Here is a 21,065-nt window from a genome sequence, read left to right on the forward strand (position 1 = left end):
ATGTAAATGATGGGCACATAGCTGAACAGTTTCATCATAACTATGAATTATTTTTATTCCTTTCATCTTCTCCTACAACTCTATCTTCCAAACAAAAGGCATGAATCAATTTCTTTTTTTTATATTTATTTATTCCCTTTTGTTGCCCTTGTTTTATTGTTGTAGTTATTGTTGTTGTTACTGATGTCGTTGTTGTTGGATAGGACAGAGAGAAATGGAGAGAGGAGGAGAAGACAGAGAGGGGGAGAGAAAGATAGACACCTGCAGATCTGCTTCGCCGCTTGTGAAGCGACTCCCCTGCAGGTGGGGAGCCAGGGGCTCGAACCGGGATCCTTATTCTGGTCCTTGTGCTTTGCTCCACGTGCACTTAACCCACTGCGCTACAGCCCGACTCCCATGAATAAATTTCTTAAGGACTTGTGCCAATTATACTTTCTCAACTATCTATTTTACTGTCTCAAAAATGAGTTAGGTAAAGGAAAATCCTGTTCAGTTGAATTTCCTTTTACATGAAAATTAACCTGATTTTTTAAGAATTATATTTGTTGAGGAACAATACTATTTATTTTTGTAAGAGTACATGATGGGAATTTAAATTCTGTACTCAGAATGGATGGTGGTTATTACTATAACTGGAACAGAAAGTACAAACTACTTTCACTCAAACCTGGTAGGATATTTTCCAATTAAAAAAGTAGCATGATGTATATTGAAGGTGTACTGTTCAAATGACACTATTGTAAGTGCTTCATATATAGTTACTCATTTAACCTGTAAAATAACCTTATAAGTACTTTTATTGTGCTCATTTTACAGAAGAAGAAACTAAGCCATACAAAGCTGAACTGAACAGATGCAGCTCACACTGGAGGCAGTGAAGCCTGGATCAAAACTCCGGCAATATGGTCCCTGAGTCTGTGTTCTTGGCTCCTTTAACATTTTATCTGTTCTTTCAGAAGTTTGTAGAAAGGTATTTGTTTGTGGTGTTGACTATATGTTAGATCAGGTTGAAAATGGAGAATCTGGCTTGTTTAATAATATTGCAGCACTGATCCTAATATGTATTCAATTGGGGCCAAAGCTAACTCACTTATACAAATTTGTTATTCAAATTTAATCACAGAAAAAAATAGTGAATTCACATCATTCTGAAAGAGAATGAAAGATCTGATTTAATCTGGTCATTGGTTAATTTGTTATACTACCTGCTGCTTCCTTAGTTGTACAACAACATGACACATAATGATTCCTCAAGAACAACAGCCCTGGAATGGACCTTGTGTACCACATAATGCCAAATAGTCAAATTCATTATGCCCTAAAGAGAAATTTGTTTTCTACTGCTGTTATGCTGTTTCAATTTCAGAAAGAGTAAAATAATTTTATATATTATTCTTTAATTGGATTATTCTGTATTAAAAGTACACGTAAAGATGACATGCATTATATGGAATACACAATGTGAACAAAATTACCATAGATTGCCAAAAAGGTGGTCCTCCAATCACTGCCAGCAAATGCATGATTATTATGAAGATTTGCACTTCAGTCACATCAATTCTGATTAGGTACAAAAAGCCAAGAAAGCAGAATTACTCAAAAACAATTTCATGTTAATTACTTGCAAGCTTAGCAGCATTCCTCTATCATGCACAACAGGAAAAAAAAAAGTCTCAATCTCAAATACCGAGGCAAGGGGAAAAGGAAGTACCAAAAAGTTGTTATGAGCAAAGTCAAATAAAATTCAGTCTTTTAATGTTATTTGATGAAATTCACAGAGCAATAAAAACCCTTCCATTGTAAAGAGAATTTCTAATTCATCAAGGTTGAATTGCAACTATAGCTTAACCTTTCCCACCAAAAAGAAAAAAAAGGGGGGGGACTACATCTATATGAAAATTTGAATGTCAAAGCATTGTTATACACTCCAATATAATATGAAATCATGAAATAAATGCTTTGTAGTATTAAATGGAAGAAATGGTAAGTAACAAACTCATTTGAGATTTTGCAAAAGCTATTGCCCTTAGGCATATTCATTCAATGCCTTCCAAAATATGGGTGTGAGCTTTTCCCCTTTCTTTTTTGTTGAACAAATTCTTATGTTTACTAGGTCAACTGCCCTGAGGCCCTAAGATTTCTGGAAAGAAGACAGTGAAAGCAGCCAAGAATTAGCTGAGTTTGTTGAAACTGATCTTATAGCCAAGAAGAGACAAACCTGGTACAAAACAGGGCAGTAGAAATTAGAAGTTTAAAAGTCTGGAAAAAAAGAATATGAGCAAAAAGATTGAGAAGCAAAGCATAAACGGGTGCCCTTTCCTTCTGTAGACTAGCACCTGTATAATTTTGAGATTACTAGTCTCAGATTATTGGATATAAATGCCTTTTAATTTTGAAATTTTATCCTAAAGACATACAAAATGTTTGTGAAAGGGTATTCATTATAGCATGATTTACCGCAGCAAACTTTTAAGCATATCCCTTAGTGAGGGAATGGTTATATAAATTATTCTCCTTCAATATAAGGGAATATCTGTGAGCATTTAAAAAAGAGTGAGGTAGCTCCCTAGATAGTAGAACAATGGCAAAGATATTCTTATCTCGCCACTAGTAAACTTGTTACACTACCCACTGCTGCTTCTTCAGCTACAAAATAGTATATTGCTGCAGATTGTGTACATGCTACTTTTCACAGAAAAAAAAAACTTTTTATTTTTTGCCAGTAGTTACATAACAAATTTCTGAAAAGATAACACTATGAACTAAAAATAGTGGTTACCTATTGGAGAGGATAGTGAGTGACTGTGGGTGAGGGTGAAAGAAGACTATTGCATATCTTTTTTTGTTTTGTTATATCTAAACAAAGTAATAGACAGCTATTAATATGGTAAGTTTCAGTCAGAAAAAGAGAGCTCACCAGGTAGGGTGTATGGCCCAGATGGAAACAGGGGAAGCTCCAATGTTGTGGTATCTTCCCATCTCTCTCTATCTTTGAATAAAAAAGTTGGCTGGAAGTGAAATCACAAATGCACAAGGCCCCAGCTCCATACACACAAAGGTAGAATTTTTAAAAAGTGAGCTGTCGAAGGAAAAAACCTGATATAATAGCAATCAGTTCCTAGAGTGGCACAATGCCCCATTCCTAAATGGATAATTGAAGGAAATCTATAATGTGCGCTTAAGAAAAATGCTTATGCTCATACTCATAGTAAATAATTAGATGAAATCAGTCTCTCACAAGCAAAAAAATTATCTTTGTTTGCTCAGGAATGTTTTTTAAACATTAGTCTGTTAAGTGGCAAACATATTATGATGTAGTTATCTTGAAATATACATTTATTAGGAAAAAAATGGTCTGAATTAGGCTAAAAAGAATCTGTAGAGCTGACCTGGTGAGTAGTGTTGCCAATAAGGGAAATTACACTCAGTAGCAGACTCAGGAGACTAAGCAGGTGTCAAAGATGATCGACTCTGTCTTGGGTGGAGGAGGGCAGACATCTTACAACATTTTGCTGGATATATGAAGTAGCCTTTTGAGAGGGGAAGGGCCAGAAGTATAGAATTACAAAATAAAAATGGAGGGAACCTTACGCAATCAATCTTTTGTACTTTGGATGAATGTAAAAGAGATGAGGAAACATGAAGCAGATCTTTACAAAACCCCAAATTGGGATTCCTAAGGGAAATGCTATGGATTAGCCTGCTGGGTAATTTCTAAAGAAAGTTTTTTTCTAAGCATTTACATATTGCCATTGGATTTACATCAATACTGCCTTAATGCTAAGAGGACTAGTCAGGGAAACCTTACTTTACAGTTGCTTGCAAGTTAAATGTAGTCTAACTACCTAGTAGTAAGATCTCCCATTCCTGGGTGGTCTGGCTCTATTCCTATCTATCAATGAAAAAAGGAACAATATAATATTTTCCCCACCTTTCCACTAAAAAGACTCTCAGTGTGAGTTGGCTTTACTTTAATACTTATCGAGAGGGCACGCATTTTGTGGTGCGTGTGTGTGTATATATATTTTTTATATAGTAAAAACATAGTTATCTAGAAGAGAAAGTACTATATAAATGTAGGAATTTGGCATATCTTTATTCACTTCCTTTTTTTCAAAATAATACCATGGGCAACAATATTCCCAAGTATACCTCAAGAACAAAAAAAGTAAAATAAACCCAACTGTCACAACTACAGCAAAAATAAATCCTTCAGGACATAAGAGATATGAGTAGAAAGGGTCCTAAAATAAATAAATAAATAAATAATAAAAAGAAAGAAGCGAACAAAAAACAGAATGGCTTTTAAAAAGACATGAGAAAATAAATCTCTATAACATTAGATTTTTCAGTCTAAAAGTTTCAGAGAGAGTTTAGAAGGTTGTGAATATAAATTTTAGTAACCATGAAGGTATGTGAGTATATTGACTGGTATCACTTTAAAGAACTTCTTATCTACTTTATTTCAATACAAACTTTCAAAGGGCAAAAACAACTTTTCCAGTTACTGTGCATAACTCATAACGAGAACTTTGGTCAGGACACATTTTTATTACAGCAAGCCAGCAACAATATTCTATTGGCTGTACAGAAGAAAAATGAAACTAGTTGTAGAGACTAAATTCTCCTTCTGGTGTGGAGGTTCTGAGTGTGAAATTCACAGAATAACTTTCAACATTCATGATCTTTCGCTCCTTACATTTTTGTGGTCTATTAAGAGGTGGAGAGATCAAGGTGTCCTCAATGAATATGACTGCTCTTAAGAGTTATAACTTCCAAACAGGCAAGAGAACCTCTTCTAGTTGACGTAAGGATTTCAGGGGTATGCCCATCACCCCGATGAAAGGAAAGATAGTTTGGAAAGTTCTCTGACCAAAAGTACAGTTTTTTTCTTTTTAATAGGTGTAACATCAAATAAAGTTGATTAACTAGGATAAAATGGCTATTTTGAAACTTTTCTTTTATTTTTCAGTATTCAGAGAAATATGCAACAAATACATATGGTTTAAATATCAATAAGATTTAGTATTAACTGAGGGTGTGAATAGAGTATCTGACTATAAGAGCTGATAAGCACATTAATAAATTAGTCTTAAATAAGTGATAGTCTTAAATAGGGCTGTTTACACAATACAAAAACGTTTAATTTTTTTGTCAAAGCTTTAAACCTGCCATCATTAAGCTGACTACACTATGTTTTAGGATTCTATTCTAGCCCAATATTCCCTAAAATGATAGACTACAACTGGGATTGTAGACCCTAATACTTTAAATTAATTTGGAGAAAAAAAATGAAGGCCACCATTTTCTAAAGCTCATTTCTTTAAAATGGGCTGCCAATTTTAATTCAATGACCAATTCAGTTTAAATCACAAATATTAATAGCAAGAAAATCTCTGCAAGTTAACAACTGGGGAAAGTGAAGACAGATCACTTGGAGATAAAGGAATGCATTTCCAAACCCATTTTTAATGATATGAAAATGCTGTTTCCTCAGACATTTTAATAATGCTGTTTAAATATAGGGTATAATATTGCTATCATAGACAAACAAGGGGTAAGTAGTATTCTAGTAATTTCACTAAGAACACTGGTAGAAAAGACCCTCAGTGAATATTAATAATAATAATCTATCAAGAACTATAAATCTATACAATGTAGTAAGCATGCAGTCTCAGGTCTTTGGAGAAAGCACCTGAAATCAGGTTAAGGACAAAAGGATGCTAAAGAATGATGCCTCCGGAATTATACACGTTATTCTACCCTAGAAGGACTTTTTGGAATGATAATATAAGTAGAATATAAAATAAATTGAAAGCTGATTCAGCTTTGCTTCTATAATATTTGTTGTATTATTCGCATTCCAAGTTTATTCTGAAAACCAACAAAAAAACATGTATCCTTCACTATTGACCTGTCTCCAAAGTCATTACTACTTCCACTTGAATAAGTGGATTTACAACACTGCAAGATATCTTTCAAAAAGAACTCTGGGAACAGAGACTATTTCTTTTCTTTTTTTCCCCATTATTTATTTATTATTGAATAGAGACAGACAGGAATTGAAAAGGGGGGGGAGGTAGATAGGGGAAAAGACAGAGAGATACCTGCAGTCCTGCTTTACCACTCATGAAGCTTTCCCCCTACAGGTGGGGACCAAGGGCTTGAACCTGGGTCCTTGTGCATAATAATGTGTGCACTTAACCAGGTGCACCACCACCTGGCCCCAAGACTATTTCTATCACATTAGTAAAGCATTTTTGGTCAATGGAGAGTCCATGAAGGAAACCTGGTGCAATCTGGTTTAGCTAGAATGACCTGCAGATGTCCATATGAACTATTTGCTCAGGCTACCTAAACTACAAAATAAATGGAATTTATTTTTCTTGTACGTAACCACATCATATTAAAGTATGATGGTTTCTGTTACAATGAGAAAGCAATTCCTAGTAAGCCTTTCTGAACTTCTCAACAGTTGCAAGTCAAAACTACACTTATCATATCATTAATCAATGAACAACTGTGAATTTACTAAATATAACTGGGGGAAAAAGGATACTTAAAGCATGACCACACATATAAAAACTATCTTTAAAAGCACCTCCAAGAAAGAAAAACAGTAAATAAAACAAATAGAAAGGAGAGTAGTTTCTAGAGTTAATAGTAATAATAATAACAATAATAATAAAAGACATTTGAAAATCCAAGCAAAAGAACTAGTAGTAGACTGCTTAAAGTATATGCTAAAGAAGTTAAGGAACAGAATATTTCCTACATTACTACAGAGTCCTTTCAACTTATGAATAAAGAAAAGTCTCTTGGCTCTATTTTCAAAACACAAATACAAAAAAAAAAAAAAACCCAAAAAACAAAACATAAAAAAGATTCTATTTAATGGTGGAAAGGTATTTTTAAAAGTATTACCTAAAAAAGTAAGTGATATTGGGTACATAAGTAAATAGGAAAGACTTGTTTTTAGTATCAAGTCAATAGAAATGTTTCTAAAAAAAAATTAATAAGGTGGATTTTTATTGCCCTATTATATTAAAATCAATTGTTTTTTAATGAGTTGTCTGTGAAATACCACCAGTAAGATTTTTAATTTTTTTACTTTTTAATTACTCTGTGCATGACAAAGGTGCTGTTTTTTATTGAGTTCACGCCATTGTTCATTGGACAGCATGAATATTCTAGCAGTTACCGTGAAGTTCCAGAACCAAGGTCCCAAGGTTCCTGTGAGAAGCTGGCATATTATAATTATGATCTGGGACTCTGTAACATCGAATCTATGCATAAGGAAACAAACATTTCAAAATAACTTTACTCACAGCGTTTGCTAAAGAGTTCTACCAAAACAGGTAGTAAAGGGGCTTAAAAGGTAGCATTCTCCTTATAAAGAAGTCTAAAGATTCATTGATACAATGCATATATACAAAATATTACCAACCTTAAATATACACTAAAATTTCTTACCCAAATCAAAAGAAGAAAAGGTGAAAAAGAAAACTGCAAGACAATAATGACATAAGTAGTTGCAAAGACTAGAATAAAAATACTTCATTTTCTATTGTCTAGAAATGGATATTTCTTGACAATTACAGCTATGACATAGGTCCAATGGTAGAACTGTCCATACTTCCCTATGGCTAGAAAATGCTTCCAAAAAAATCTAGTGTACAGTTAGTTATCCACATGTCTGAAAAATCATTCATCATCTTAGACCCTTTCACTGTCTAAAACCTCATTCTGTTGTTAACTCTACTAACTCAGTACAATTAGGACAAGTAGGTAGAAAGAGCAAATAAGTTAAGTGTGACTTTTCTGGTACATTTAGAACAAAAATCAGATAATTTCTTTGTTTGGTTTCCCGATAATCTTTAGCTCAGATACTTAACTTTTTCCTTCTGTATTTTCATTGTCTTCTATTTTATGTGATAGAAAAGAGAGAAACTGAGAGGAATGGAGGAGGAAGAGGGAGAGGGAGAAAGATAGACAACCTGCAGAGCTGCTTCACTGCTTATATATCTTCCCCCTGCAGGTGTGGAGCTGGGACTCAAACCCGTGCGCTCAACAGGGTGTGTCACAACCTGGTCCCATCTTTCCTTATTTCCACACTAGCATTATTAATATTAGTTTATTAGTGGTAAGCATAAGTGAAACGTCCAGTTCAATCATTAAAATATTTTGGAACACAGATGGTGAACAAAAAGGAACAAACAATAATATAAAATAGACTTCAGATAAAAGCTATATAATCTAAATTTAGAACTGAGGAATGCTGATATAAAGAGGTATACAATTGTGCCTGGTGATCTGACTAACTGTGGTCGCATATTAGTAATAATTCAATAAAATTGTTGGGTAAGGTCCTAATGAATAAATAGAGTTAAAAAACATACAGAGTAACTGGAAACTGAAGGAAGAATCTCTGGTACTTAATAATTCATGTGAAAAGAAATTTAAATCCAGGGAAGTAGCAAATGATTTATGCAACAAAATTTCATGTCTGAGGCACGGAGGCCACAAATTCAATCCCTGAATCCACTGTAAGGCAGAACTGAGCAATTAAGACAGCAAAACAAACACACAAACAAACAACATTTAAAGATATGAAGATCCTATATAGGAAACTCAAAAAGAAGTTTCCTAATTTTTTTTTTTTTTTTTTGCTTCCAGGGTTACCGCTGGGGCTTGGTGCCAGCACTATTTTCCCCTTTTGTTGCTTGTTGTTTATCACTATTGCTGTTATTATTACCATTGTTGTTACTGCTGTCATTGTTGTTGCAGATAGGACAGAGAGAAATGGAGAGAGGAGAAGAAGACAGAGAGGGGGAGAGAAAGATAGACACCTGCAAACCTGCTTCATCACTTGTGAAACTACTCCCCTGCAGGTAGGGAGCGGAGGGCTCCAACCTGGATCCTTAAGCCACTCCTTGCTTTTCACACCATGTGCACTTAACCTGCTGTGCACCGCCTGGCTCCCAGTTTCCTAATTTTTAAACCACAGAAACACATTACCTGACAGCATTTTTTAATCATTACACTTATTCTTTCTTAGTTACCTACTCTTTATTATTTTTATTTTATTGGAGACAGAAAACCCAAGAGGGAAAGGGGAAGTAGACAGGAAGAAATACCTATACCACTCAACAAGGGCAACAAAAGGGAATAAATAAATATTTAAAAAAAAAAAAAAGAAATACTTGTAGCACTATTTCACTATTTATGAAGTTCTCCCTCTACAGAAGGGGACAGGTTTGGAGGGGTGGTCTTGAACCCCAGTCCTTACACTCAATAGAGTGTGCCACCATCCGATTCCCAACAAGATTTATTCTTTAGAGATTTAGAGAAGCTTAAATTGAAAAATATAATACTCTGCCTGCCATAAAAAAATGTACATAAAAATGTACATAAAAAATACAATCTGTAAAAGTAATAGAAGCTGTTAGCTATCTTCTAATCTAACTCTTATTTTTACAAATTAGGACATGAGGATCATGAAAATTATGGATTTTTTCCAAACTGATATGCAGACAAGAAAACATGGAAATAAGCACCTGAGAGAAGGTATTTTGACAGTTCAGTTTATCTTTTTCTCCTGAAAAGTTAACTTCAGCTTTTGTTTGTTTTCTGAAATACTACCTTTTACAATGTGTTTTTTTCTTTAAGGTCCATGTTTTGCAAAAATACAGTTTTATTAAGACAGTTTAGGGTTTTAAAAACTTATAAATATGATTATATTAAAAAACACCTACAAAGTAGGCAAAAGAGGTTTATCTGTGGCGCTATCCTGATTTAGAGTCTTCAAGGCTAGCAGAGGCTTCTCATTTTCAGGAATTGGCTTGAAGGACAGATCCTGGCCTCATGCATGATTCTATCAAGATTCAAATTCATTTCTTGGGGGATCTTTTTGGATGATCGGTTGCTTGCTGTAAGTGTTGTGTTAAGATCACCTGTTACTATTGTGCTACTTTCAATGTCTCCCTTAAGTTCAAAGGCCACACAGAATCCGACATGAAATCAGTTCTTAATCCGTACCCAATAAATGAACAAATACCAAACTTTTAGAAGCCACCAATGTACTGGTGAGAAATCTATCATGTCAGTATCTATCTATCTACCTATGTATGTATGTATGTATGTATGTATGTATGTATCTATCTATCTATCAATCTATCTATCTATCTATCTATCTATCTACTTTCCAGTCCCTTGGTGACAGCACCACCCGGACCCATACCATTTCTGTCCAGAAGTTTACTAGGTCACCGTAAAACACAGAAGGTTAAATTATCTAAGTCATAGTTATTAAGAATATTTATGTCAATTCCTGTAATGTACCTATTTCCACTTCAAAAGCCCATATGTGGCATAGGTAATGATGCGAGATCATGTGAACATGCTTTTGAAAAGCTTACAATATAAAATATTTCAATGCAATCATATTCATTTTAAATTCCAGATGTTTGTCTCAGAAATGTATTTTTTAATATTTATTTATTTTCCCTTTTTGTTGCCCTTATTGTTTTTCATTGTTGTTGTAGTAGTTGTTGTTGATGTCGTCATTGTTAGTTAGGACAGAAAGAAATGGAGAGAGGAGGGGAAGACAGAGAGGGTGAGAGAAAGACAGACACCTGCAGACCTGCTTCACCACCTGTAAGCAACTCCCCTGCAGGTGGGGAGCCTGGGGCTTGAACCCGGATCCTTACACCTGTCCTTGAGCTTTGCGCCACATGCACTTAACCCGCTGTGCTACTGCCCAACTCTCCAGAAATGTATTTTATAGTCACTCTTCCTTCCTTCCTTCCTTTCTCCCTCCCTCCCTCCCTTCCTTCGTTCCTCCCTCCCTCCCTCCCTCGCTCCCTTCCTTCCTTCCTTCCTCTCTCCCTTCCTTCCTTCCTTCCTTCCTTCCTCCCTCCCTCCCTCCCTCCCATCCTTCCACCAGAGCACTGACCAGTTATGGTTTATAGCAATGCTGGGGATTGAACATGGGACTTTGGAACCTCAGGCAAAAAAGTTGTTACAAAATCAGTAGGCTATCTCTCTACCCCTATAGTCACTTTTCTCTTAAAAATAAAAATAAGTGAATGGAAAACAAACAAACAAAAAAAACACCTGTACATTGCCCTCAATGTAGAACAGCAATGGTAGGGACTGCCCTACTCTCCAATGGGAGGTTGGGACCTACCCTGCCACTCAAGGAACACTGGTCCTGAAATGAGTGCAGCCCAGAATGTTCCTAGCTGTGACCATGAACTGCAAGCTCAGACTGACAGGGACTCAAAGAGTCCTATGAATAGATATGGGCTCTAGGTCAGATTGATAGGTTTAACAGTTAATGGTATTTATATACTTTCCTCACATTTGGGAGCTGCTCTCTGCCCTAATCCAACTTTCTAGCCCCATTCTCAACTCTGACACCATCTTCCCAGACAATACTTTTAGACCAGCTGCATCTTAGCTATCAGGCTCAGACAAAAATTACTAAAGTTACGGGCCCCATGGAACATACTTAAAGTAAACTTCCTAGTTTCTTGCCACATGAAGACCCCTAACTTCATTTGTTCTATTACTACCTTTGGGTTCCTATTTTTTGAACAATTTGCTTTCTATTTTTACGGCCTTCCAGCCACCAAGTTGCAGATGCTAATATCATTCCATCCTGACTTCCCTGGGCTGACAAATCTCACCAATGTGTCCTGGAACCTCACCTCTTCAGAGCCCTACCTTATTAGGCAAAGATAGAAACAAGCTGGGGGGTATGGATCTAACTGCCAATGCCCATCTCCAGCAAAGAAGCAATTGCAGAAGCCAAACCTTCCACCTTCTATACCCTATAAAGAATTCTGGTTCATATTCTCAGAGGGATAAAGAATAAAGTTTCTAATGGAGGGGATGGGGCATGTAACTCTAGTGGTAAAAACTGTGTGGAATTGTACCCCTGTTATCTTACTATCTTGTTAATCATTATTAAATCACACACACACACACACACACACACACACACACACACACACACACACGTTTAAGCCCTGAGTGAGAAAATATAAGCTTTTCATTTAACATAATCCATAAACATTTTAAATGAAAAATATACAAATGTTTACGAATGAAGCTCAACTCAAATACAAATATTTTTTCTGATGATTAGTTCTAGGCTCTGAGCCCATTTCCTTTCAACCATCTTTCATATCTAAGCTAGTCAAAATCCTCAAGGGCTAGGCTAGGAGTGAAAGAGTCCCAATAAGCAGTATTCATTTCTATTAGACTTCTACTTGCTCAGTCCAGAAGCACTGTCAAGAAAGGGGAGATAGAAAAGAAGCAAAAAAAAAAAAAAAAAGAAAGAAAAGGGGAGGGGGCCAAGGGCTCAAACCAGGGTCCTTGTGCATTGTAACATGTGGATTCAGTGAGATGCACCACCACAGCCCCACCTTGTATATTATTCTTTTCCTCTCTCCCTTTTCTTTCCAGATACAGTCAATTTCTTGAAACTTTTCCATTAAAAACAACAACAAAAAATCCTCTGAGCCCATTTTTCACCTGTAATGGCTAGCTCTCTACCGTAGCCACATATTTTACAAGTCACCTTTATGAGCTGTGTGTTTATTCCATTCATTTCCCGTTGCCAGAAATCTGGCTTTTACTCCAACATTACAGATAAGTGACTCTGGATAGCGTCATACCGACAAGTTGAATGTACAATTTTTCTCTGCCCTCAATTTGATTCTTGGCAGCACTTAGTGTTTATTCTCTTTTGAAGTTCATCCATCTTTTGGCTTTTCATTCTATTATGTGTTCTTCTACTCTGGCAGTTCAATAATTTTTATTGGTTTCTTTCTAGGCATGCCCTCTAAGTTTTATGCAACTCTGATTCTATCTGGATGCCTAAGAACCCTTTCATACAATTTCCAGATAGAACTCTCCCTTCAAACAGATTCTTCTTCCTATAATGTCTTTCTCTACTTCTCATTCAACCACCCAAGAAAGGGAACTGGAACTCACTGCAGTTTCTGCTCTCATTCATTCCCCATATCCAAATAGAGAATATGTTCTATAGTTTCTACCATTTAACTCTCTTTAATTTCTAGTGGCATTGTGCTACCTCTGATATCATCATTTCTATATTGAGTATGCAAATGTCTTTTAAGAGGGTCTCCTTGCTTCTGGCACACTCTAAAATGTTAACAAACTAATTCCCATAAAGTACTTTAGTCTTTCTATGCTTTAGGTTTTGTAATGGTTTTCTACAAGTTCAAGGTAAAAATGCCCATTATTTCTTGGCAAGACGTAGAAGACCCTTAATATTCTAGATATTCTCCAGTCTGTTGCTTGCGATCTACCACTGGTATCTTTTGATCTAAAAATATGGAACTGTTTGCAATTATCCATTTCATTAATGAAATGTAAGAGAAATCTAAGACTGGCGTTTGGAAAGGTCTGACATCAAAACTCCACAAAAACACTGTCTATGGGCCAGGCAGTGGTGCACCTGGTTAAATGCTCACATTACAGTGCACAAGGACCCAGGTTCAAGCCCCTGCTCCTTACCTGCAGGGGGAAAGCTTCAGAAATGATGTGGCAGAGCTGCAGGTCTCTCTGTTTCTCTCCCTGTCTATTCCCCCCCCCCAATTTCTCTTAGTCTCTAGCCAATAATAAATATATTAAAAAAAAAAAAACTACTCTTCCCCTACTTCCTTGGTTCAATCTCTCTCCTTTTTTTAATTCATTTTTTATGATCTTTATTTATTCACTGGATAGATAGCCAGAAATTGAGACGGGGGAAATAGAGAGAGAGAGAGACAGAGACAGAGACACACTTGCAGTCCTGTTTCACCACTAGTGAAGCAGGTGGAGACCAGAGGCTTGAACCCAGGTCCTTGAGCACTGTAATGTGTACACTTTACTAGGTGAGCTACTGCCTGGCCCCCTCTTTCTTTCCTTCAGTACTCACACCCTGTGGTTGGTGCTTTTTACTTAAAAAGAATAAATCAGGGCTATATGATAATTAAGGTTTAAAATAAGGGCTTAGAAGTTAACTGTAAGATAATAATGAATAGCTATCCAAATAAAACACATTTTCTATTTTTGTAACATGAATGTTCAACCAAGTATGCCACCACCTGGCCCTACTTTAGATTTTTGAAAATAGTAACATCACTAAAAATTAACACTGAACTAGAGCAATCAGTTGATCTTAAAAGGCTTACTGCATTTTGTGATTTTATCTAATGTAGAGAATGACTATGAAATAATTAAGATGAAAGTAAAAGCTATGGTAGAAATCTCTGATATTTTCAGAGTATTCACTATTTTTCATACCACTAAAGAATGTGCAGGCATATATTTTTAAAATGGACATTCATACTGTCACTTACAAAAAGGACTAAAGATGAAAGCTGAGTGTAAGCAGCTTTAAGAAGTGTGAAAATATGCCTCTAAAACATTACAATCTTGCAAACCAAAATTACCTAAAGAAAATACAGTACCACCACCCTCCAAAAACCTCTTTCTGTAAACTCCTTTACTTTAATATTCTTCTGAGACACATCTTTCAGTTTACCTAAAATATTAATAATTTCTGAGTTAGTAAGAACATTTCAAATATTATTTAATGGGGTTTGAGTTCAGTATAAAACATCTCAACTGAACTTGTAGGAAATAGCTGAATGTTTGAGCATTCTGGCTTGTTCAAGTTCTAGAAAACTACATTTACTAGGGATCTAAAACTATTAAAATAATTAATTAATGATTCATCATAGACTATGTTAAGATGTTTTTCTTTTATTTGTCATCAGAGACTTTTTATTTGACATTTCATAAAGTACTCAGTCTTTTCTCAAATTATTTGTCTTTTAGTCCTACGCCACGTAAATAGGATCTGTGATATTTCATCAAAAACCAGTTGGTGAATTTTATCCTTAACTTTGTTCTAAGACTGGTTTAATCAGTAATATTTATGGAAAGGTACCAGTCACCAGGTAAGAAGCATTCATTTAGAAATTTAAGAGTCTATATTTAATTTTTAAATTCTTGGGTATTTTGCTGTTAGTACTAATCTATATGGTACACTCATGTCTTAATTATCAAGAGCTTTGATTCTTATAAATTGTTAAATAAGCTGAATAAAAGAGAATAAAATATCTAAGAGATGACGTTTATAATTCAGAGTTGCTATTTGCTCACATAAACTATTTTATCTTCCCTGAAAAATGCTCTTTTATATGTCAAAATAAAAGTGTTAAGGCAAAAAAGAAATTCCCTCTGAAGAATAGTTGGAAAGGCAAGTGAATTTGTGAGAGGCGGGGCTATTATTTTCCTTTTAAAAAATGTGACAGAAGTACACACAACAGAGACCATGAAGTTGTAGCTATAATAAGAACTTTAATTTTTTTTACTTACTAAACTAGTTCAGTCACTTAATCGGATAATCCCTAAATGCCCAAGTACCTATAAGCAACATTTTCCATATCCAAAAGCGAAAACAAAATCAACAATGACTGTTACTTACATTCCAAATCGTAAGGTTCCAGAAACATATGTCTGCCAGTGTGCACAATAGAACATGAAAGTCCCAGCAAAACAACAAAAAAACATCCAGTCAGGGTTTGTCCCGAGTTGCACTGCAATACATGTTCCAAGAACCACAAAAACTGCAAATGAAAGATCACAATTAAAACTAAACAATTTGGATACAAACAATAACTGAGACAAAAATGATTTTAAACCTGCCAAAAGGAAGACATTTAATGTCTACACAACATACTCTCAGTTGTCTATGGTAGCAAGACAGCGAAGTGAAATCTTTTCAATTATATTTTACCCACAATTTTAGATTCTTATTCTGTCAATACCCTACATAGTGGAACCAAAGTTCCTGAAAGCAACTAAATTACCTTAGTTTTTTTTTTTTAAGTAAATCTTCCCAACTAAGTCATAATATATTACTCAGAAGGAATAAGTTATGAAGCAAAGAGTGAAAAAGAGAAAAGTAAATGCTTATGTAATTTGTAACAGGGGCCTAACTGCTTCAGAGTGATGGCTATCTTCTTACTAATAACCTGTAATTAGTTTTCCTATTACAGTTAGGGAATAAAGGACTGAGGATGTACCAGTGTGAGAGCACATGCTTTGCATGTATGAGATCCTGGGTTTCACCCCAGTTCATTATTATCCTTCCGCCCAGGCTGGAAAATCAAACTACAGAGCAAAATGACTGTCATTTAAAAATAGGAAGAGATCTATTATTCCTCAGTCACCAAATTAGACTAAGATAGTCATCAAAATGCCCCACTAGTCTTTATTCTATGGAAGCTTTTAAGTTTTTCTTGAGTCTTAAAAGTTTTTTTTATATATATTTATTCCCTTTTGTTGCCCTTGTTTATTGTTGTAGTTATTGTTGTTTTTGATGTTATTGTTGGATAGGACAGAGAGAAATGGAGAGAGATGGGGAAGACAGAGAAGAGGAAAGAAAGATAGACACCTGCAGACCTGCTTCATCACCTGTGATGAGACTCCCCTGCAGGTGGGGAGAAGGGGGCTCGAACCCGGATCCTCATGCTGGTCCTCGTGCTTTGCGCCACCTGCGCCTAACCCGCTGCGCTACCGCCGACTCCCGAGTCTTAAAAGTTTTAAGCACTCAGCTGACCTTCCTCTATTAAGCAGGATGGTGTCAGGACACACTGAAATATGCTTGAGTATGTTACCTACATCTGCAATCTAACTTTAGGGGGCAAACTATTAGGGGCTTTTGTGTGTTCTTATATTGTAAATGCTGTGCCATAAGAACAGAAACTAACTGAAAGACCTCATGAAAATAAGTATAGGGGACAGAGAGAAGTTCTTGTTAGGCATACTAGTAGGAAATTGTCATATAGTTTCTAAATTATTTCTTCCCTGAAGAAATATGCTAAAATATTATTTTAAAAGGAAAACAAAGGCATAGAACTTATAATCTAGCTGTGGTAATTCATCTGTTGTTAGCACTTTAGTACTCTTTCTAGTCTTTTAATCTAAACCCATTGTCACAGTTACACTAAGTCTACAACATGATTCTAAATCTGTACATATTATCCATTTAAATATAAAACCCACATATTTCCCAGCCCCCCACCATTATGCCTGTAATTTAGGAGGTTCCTTAAATATTTATTTTTATGAGAGAGAGACATTACAGCATCAGTCTTGGCATATGACTGTCATGGATCAATTCCTAGAACTCAGGCATACAGGCTCCATGCTCTAGCATGCTAAGCTGCCTCCTCAGCCCTAAGATATTTTAGATGATGACAATTATGCATAGGGATTATTTATTTATTTATTCTTATTTATACTGAGGAATGAACCCAGGACCATACACATGTATGGTACTGTTGAGTCTCATGCCTCGTCCAATTTTTATTTTTTCTGGGAAGGGGAAATAGGAAAGGAAGTAAAGGGAGAAGGAAGAGAAGGGAGAGAGAGGGGAAGAAGGTAAAGAGAGACAGTTAAGTGTCAAAGCAGTGCTTCACCATTCATAGAGCTATCTGATGCTTCCATGTACTGCTGAAGATCAAATCCAGGGCTTTATGTAAGGTAAAGCATGTATTTTTTACCCATTGAGTGAGCATCTCCTGGACCCCCTATGCCCTAAGATTTTTTTTTTAATGCTAGGTACCAAAGCACTAATCATAAAAGAACTTGTAGAGACTAATTTCTTTTTAAAATTTTATTTATTTATTTTAGATAGAGACAGAGAGAAATTGAGAGGGCAAGGGGATAGAGAGAAAAAAGGCAATTGCAGCACTGCTTCACCACTCATGAAGCTTCCGCCCTACCCAGGTCATTATGCACTGTATATATGCACTCCACCAGATGTATCACTTCCAGGACCCTGAGAATAACTTGTAAATTTCCTAATAATAAATAAATAACAAGATGTATAATATTATGAAAATACTGAAACTTAATACAAAGTCACTTATTCTGATCACTAGTATAATGCCAAAGAACTTTAATTTACTAAAACCACTGTGTATCCATCTATTGCTTCTAATTATTAACATTAAAAAGTAAATACCTGTTGACAGTGAATCACAGCCATGATCAAAAAGTTCTCCCAAAGGAGAACTACTGTTGGTTCTTCTTGCCTGTTTGCCATCAATAGCATCCAAAGACTGGTAAATGAAAAGGCCACATGCACAAGCAATATATGCCCACAGAGGTGCCTGCAAAATAAAATATGACAACAATATTGACATTACTATTACTATTTGGCCAGTATATTTTTGGCCAGTATATTACTATTTGGCCAGTATATTTTTGATTACTATTTGGCCAGTATATTTTTTACCTGCAGATGCATTATCTTCATCCAGAGAAATATTACTGGTTAGAAGCCATGGAAGAGAAGATCTAAGTACTATAATAGTGGAAAACTTTTTAAAGCAATCAGTACTGCAAAAATCAAATGCTTGTTTTGTAGAAGTGCTCACACAGATGTTCTGTAACTACCCTGCAGAAATAATCACGGGGGGGGGGGGGGGGTGTCGGGCGGTGGCGCAGTGGGTTAAGCGCATGTGGCGCAAAGCGCAGGGACCGGCGTAAGGATCCCGGTTGGAGCCCCCGGCTCCCCACCTGCAGGAGTCGCTTCACAGGCGGTGAAGCAGGTCTGCAGGTGTCTATCTTTCTCTCCCCTTCTCTGTCTTCCCCTCCTCTCCATTTCTCTCTGTCCTATCCAACAACGAATTGTGTCAACAAGGGCAATAATAATAACCACAACGAAGCTACAACAAGGGCAACAAAAGGGGGAAAAAAATGGCCTCCAGGAGCGGTGGATTCATGGTGCAGGCACCGAGCCCAGCAATAACCCTGGAGGAGGAAAAAAAAAAAAAAGAAAGAATCACAGGGATACCATGAGAGATAAAAACTAGCTATTTTCTATAAGATCTCTCTTAATATTTAGGTTCTAAGACTCAACTAATGAATAATTTATGGTAATTTTTCTCAAACTGTACCTGTCAAGATTATAATTATTACAAAGGAAAACAAATCCTATCAAACTCACTTGAGAAGCACCAGATTAGACAATATTAAACATATTTCTCAACTATGGAACATCTTTTGCCCTTAAGTGGATAGCACATATTGTGAATATTCAAGAGGGAGATGCTATGTTGTCATCCTCCAAATTAATCTGAGCATGTAACTTATTTCTAAACATACATTTCCAATGTTCCATGGAACAAGGGGATAGTGATGATCTAGCATACAGTTACTGATACAATGTTACTTTTCAGTACTCATGGTTTTATTTTTAAAGAATAGTTTCTCTTTTCTTGGACAGAAATTAAACCAGTAATGCTGAATCATATGTTTTTTTAAAAAAAAGTCTGCTCCCTTAAAAGATGTATAAAAGGGGCCAGGCGGTGGCGTACTTGATTAAGTGCACATACAATATACAACAATGCAGGTTCAAGCTCCTGGTTCCCACCTGCAGGGTGAAAGCTTCCTGAGTGGTGAAGCAGGGCTTTGTGGGTGGTGAAGGAGGGCTCCCACTCCCCCTCTAAATTTCTCTCTGTCTCTATCTAACAGTAAAGAAATAAAAATATTTTTAAAAAGGGAGTTGGGCAGTAGCGCAGTGGGTTGTGCATGTGGCGCAAAGTACAAGGACCTGTGTAAGGATCCCAGTTCCAGCCCCCAGCTCCCCACTTGCAGGGGAGTTGTTTCACAAGTGGTGAAGCAGGTCTGCAGGTGTGTATCTTCTCTCGCCCTCTCTGTCTTCCCATCCTCTCTCCATTTCTCTCTGTCCTATCTAACAACGACGACATCAGTTAACAATAATAATAACTACAACAATAAAACAAGGGCAACAAAAGGGAGTATTTAAAAAAATATTTTAAAATGTGTAAGAGGGACCAACAGTGGTACACCCCATTAAATGCACATCTAGTGCGCAATGACCCAGGTTCAAACCCCTGGTCCTCACCCAAAGGGGGGAGCTTCATGAGTGGTGAAGATGTGCTGCAGGTATCTTGCTCTCCATCTATATCTTCCCCCCTCAACTTCTCTGTCTCTATCCAAAATAAATTAGTAAGATATTTTTTTAAAAGATGTATAAGAATGTTTGGTATCATATTTACTATTTTATAAATAAAACATAATCAAAACAGATTATAAAACATAATAATTATAAGAATATTTTCTCATACACTAGTTATCAAGTTAATTTGTGAGTATTAAGTGCTCAGAGTTACAAATTAAAAGTACTCAGAACTATAAATGATGTTCAGAATATTCCGTATTTCAAAGAAGGCTTTCTCTGGTAAAGATCTATTCAGTTCTCAATTATTAAAGATAAGATTCTTTCTTAAGAGTCTCATATTTTAGGAGATTCAGGTATAAAAGAATTACATTATCTATGTCCTTATGCCAGAGCTACAAACCTTGAAAGCAATAACTGTGATTATGAAAGCATACTTGACATTCAAGCACACTGGACTGAGTGACTATTCCCGTGTGATTAAGAATCCCATGCTCTAGACTTTGGACTTACTGCTTCTTGCTCTGAAAGGGACTCCACTAAATTTCTAGTCTATACGGCAGACATTAGTCATATATCTAGTTTGGCTAAAATCCATTAAAATTAAGTAAAAATATAAAAATCAATTGCTCAGTTGAAGCCAATACATTTCAACTGCACAACAGGCAGATGTTGAAATTGTGACCCTAAAAGCAAAAAAGCTACCCAACTTGACCTTACAGGGGTGAGGTAACTTGAGATCAATGACCAATTAGGTAAAAGATAACTCTCAGCATTCTGTTTACACAAACTGTTTTTGTAAGAAGTAGCTAATATGTAAAAACCAAACTTGCAAAGAACAAAGAGCTGAAGAGCTGAAACTATCACCCACAGCCCATTCTGTCTTGTCTTTTACTTTCAAAAACAATGATAAGAATATAAAACCTGTTGTAGGTTTTCTTTTAGGAGGAAATAACAGAAACACTTCATGAAGCTGGATCATCTGAGGGTCATGAAGTCCTATTCTATCTTTCCCAAAACCCACCTCCTGAAGTTTCTAAACCCTTGT

General features: G+C 36.0%; 1 protein-coding gene across 4 annotated transcripts in view; it reads right to left on the minus strand.

The window, feature by feature from the left end:
* The window catches only part of CEPT1 (choline/ethanolamine phosphotransferase 1), a 48,455-nt gene that overhangs the window by 13,696 nt on the left and 13,694 nt on the right, over positions 1-21,065 (minus strand). For 3 of the 4 annotated variants that reach the window (XM_060201894.1, XM_060201892.1, XM_060201895.1), the window contains 3 exons: positions 18,056-18,203; positions 15,509-15,650; positions 1,476-1,560 (listed from right to left, as the gene is read on the minus strand). In XM_060201894.1, coding sequence (XP_060057877.1) covers positions 1,476-1,560; positions 15,509-15,650; positions 18,056-18,203 — 375 coding nt within the window. Of the gene's footprint in view, positions 1-1,475; positions 1,561-7,201; positions 7,287-15,508; positions 15,651-18,055; positions 18,204-21,065 lie in introns of all 4 variants that reach the window. The other variant, XM_060201893.1, reaches the window with a different exon arrangement.

This window comes from Erinaceus europaeus, chromosome 11, assembly GCF_950295315.1.
Source record: "Erinaceus europaeus chromosome 11, mEriEur2.1, whole genome shotgun sequence".
Taxonomy (NCBI): domain Eukaryota; kingdom Metazoa; phylum Chordata; class Mammalia; order Eulipotyphla; family Erinaceidae; genus Erinaceus; species Erinaceus europaeus.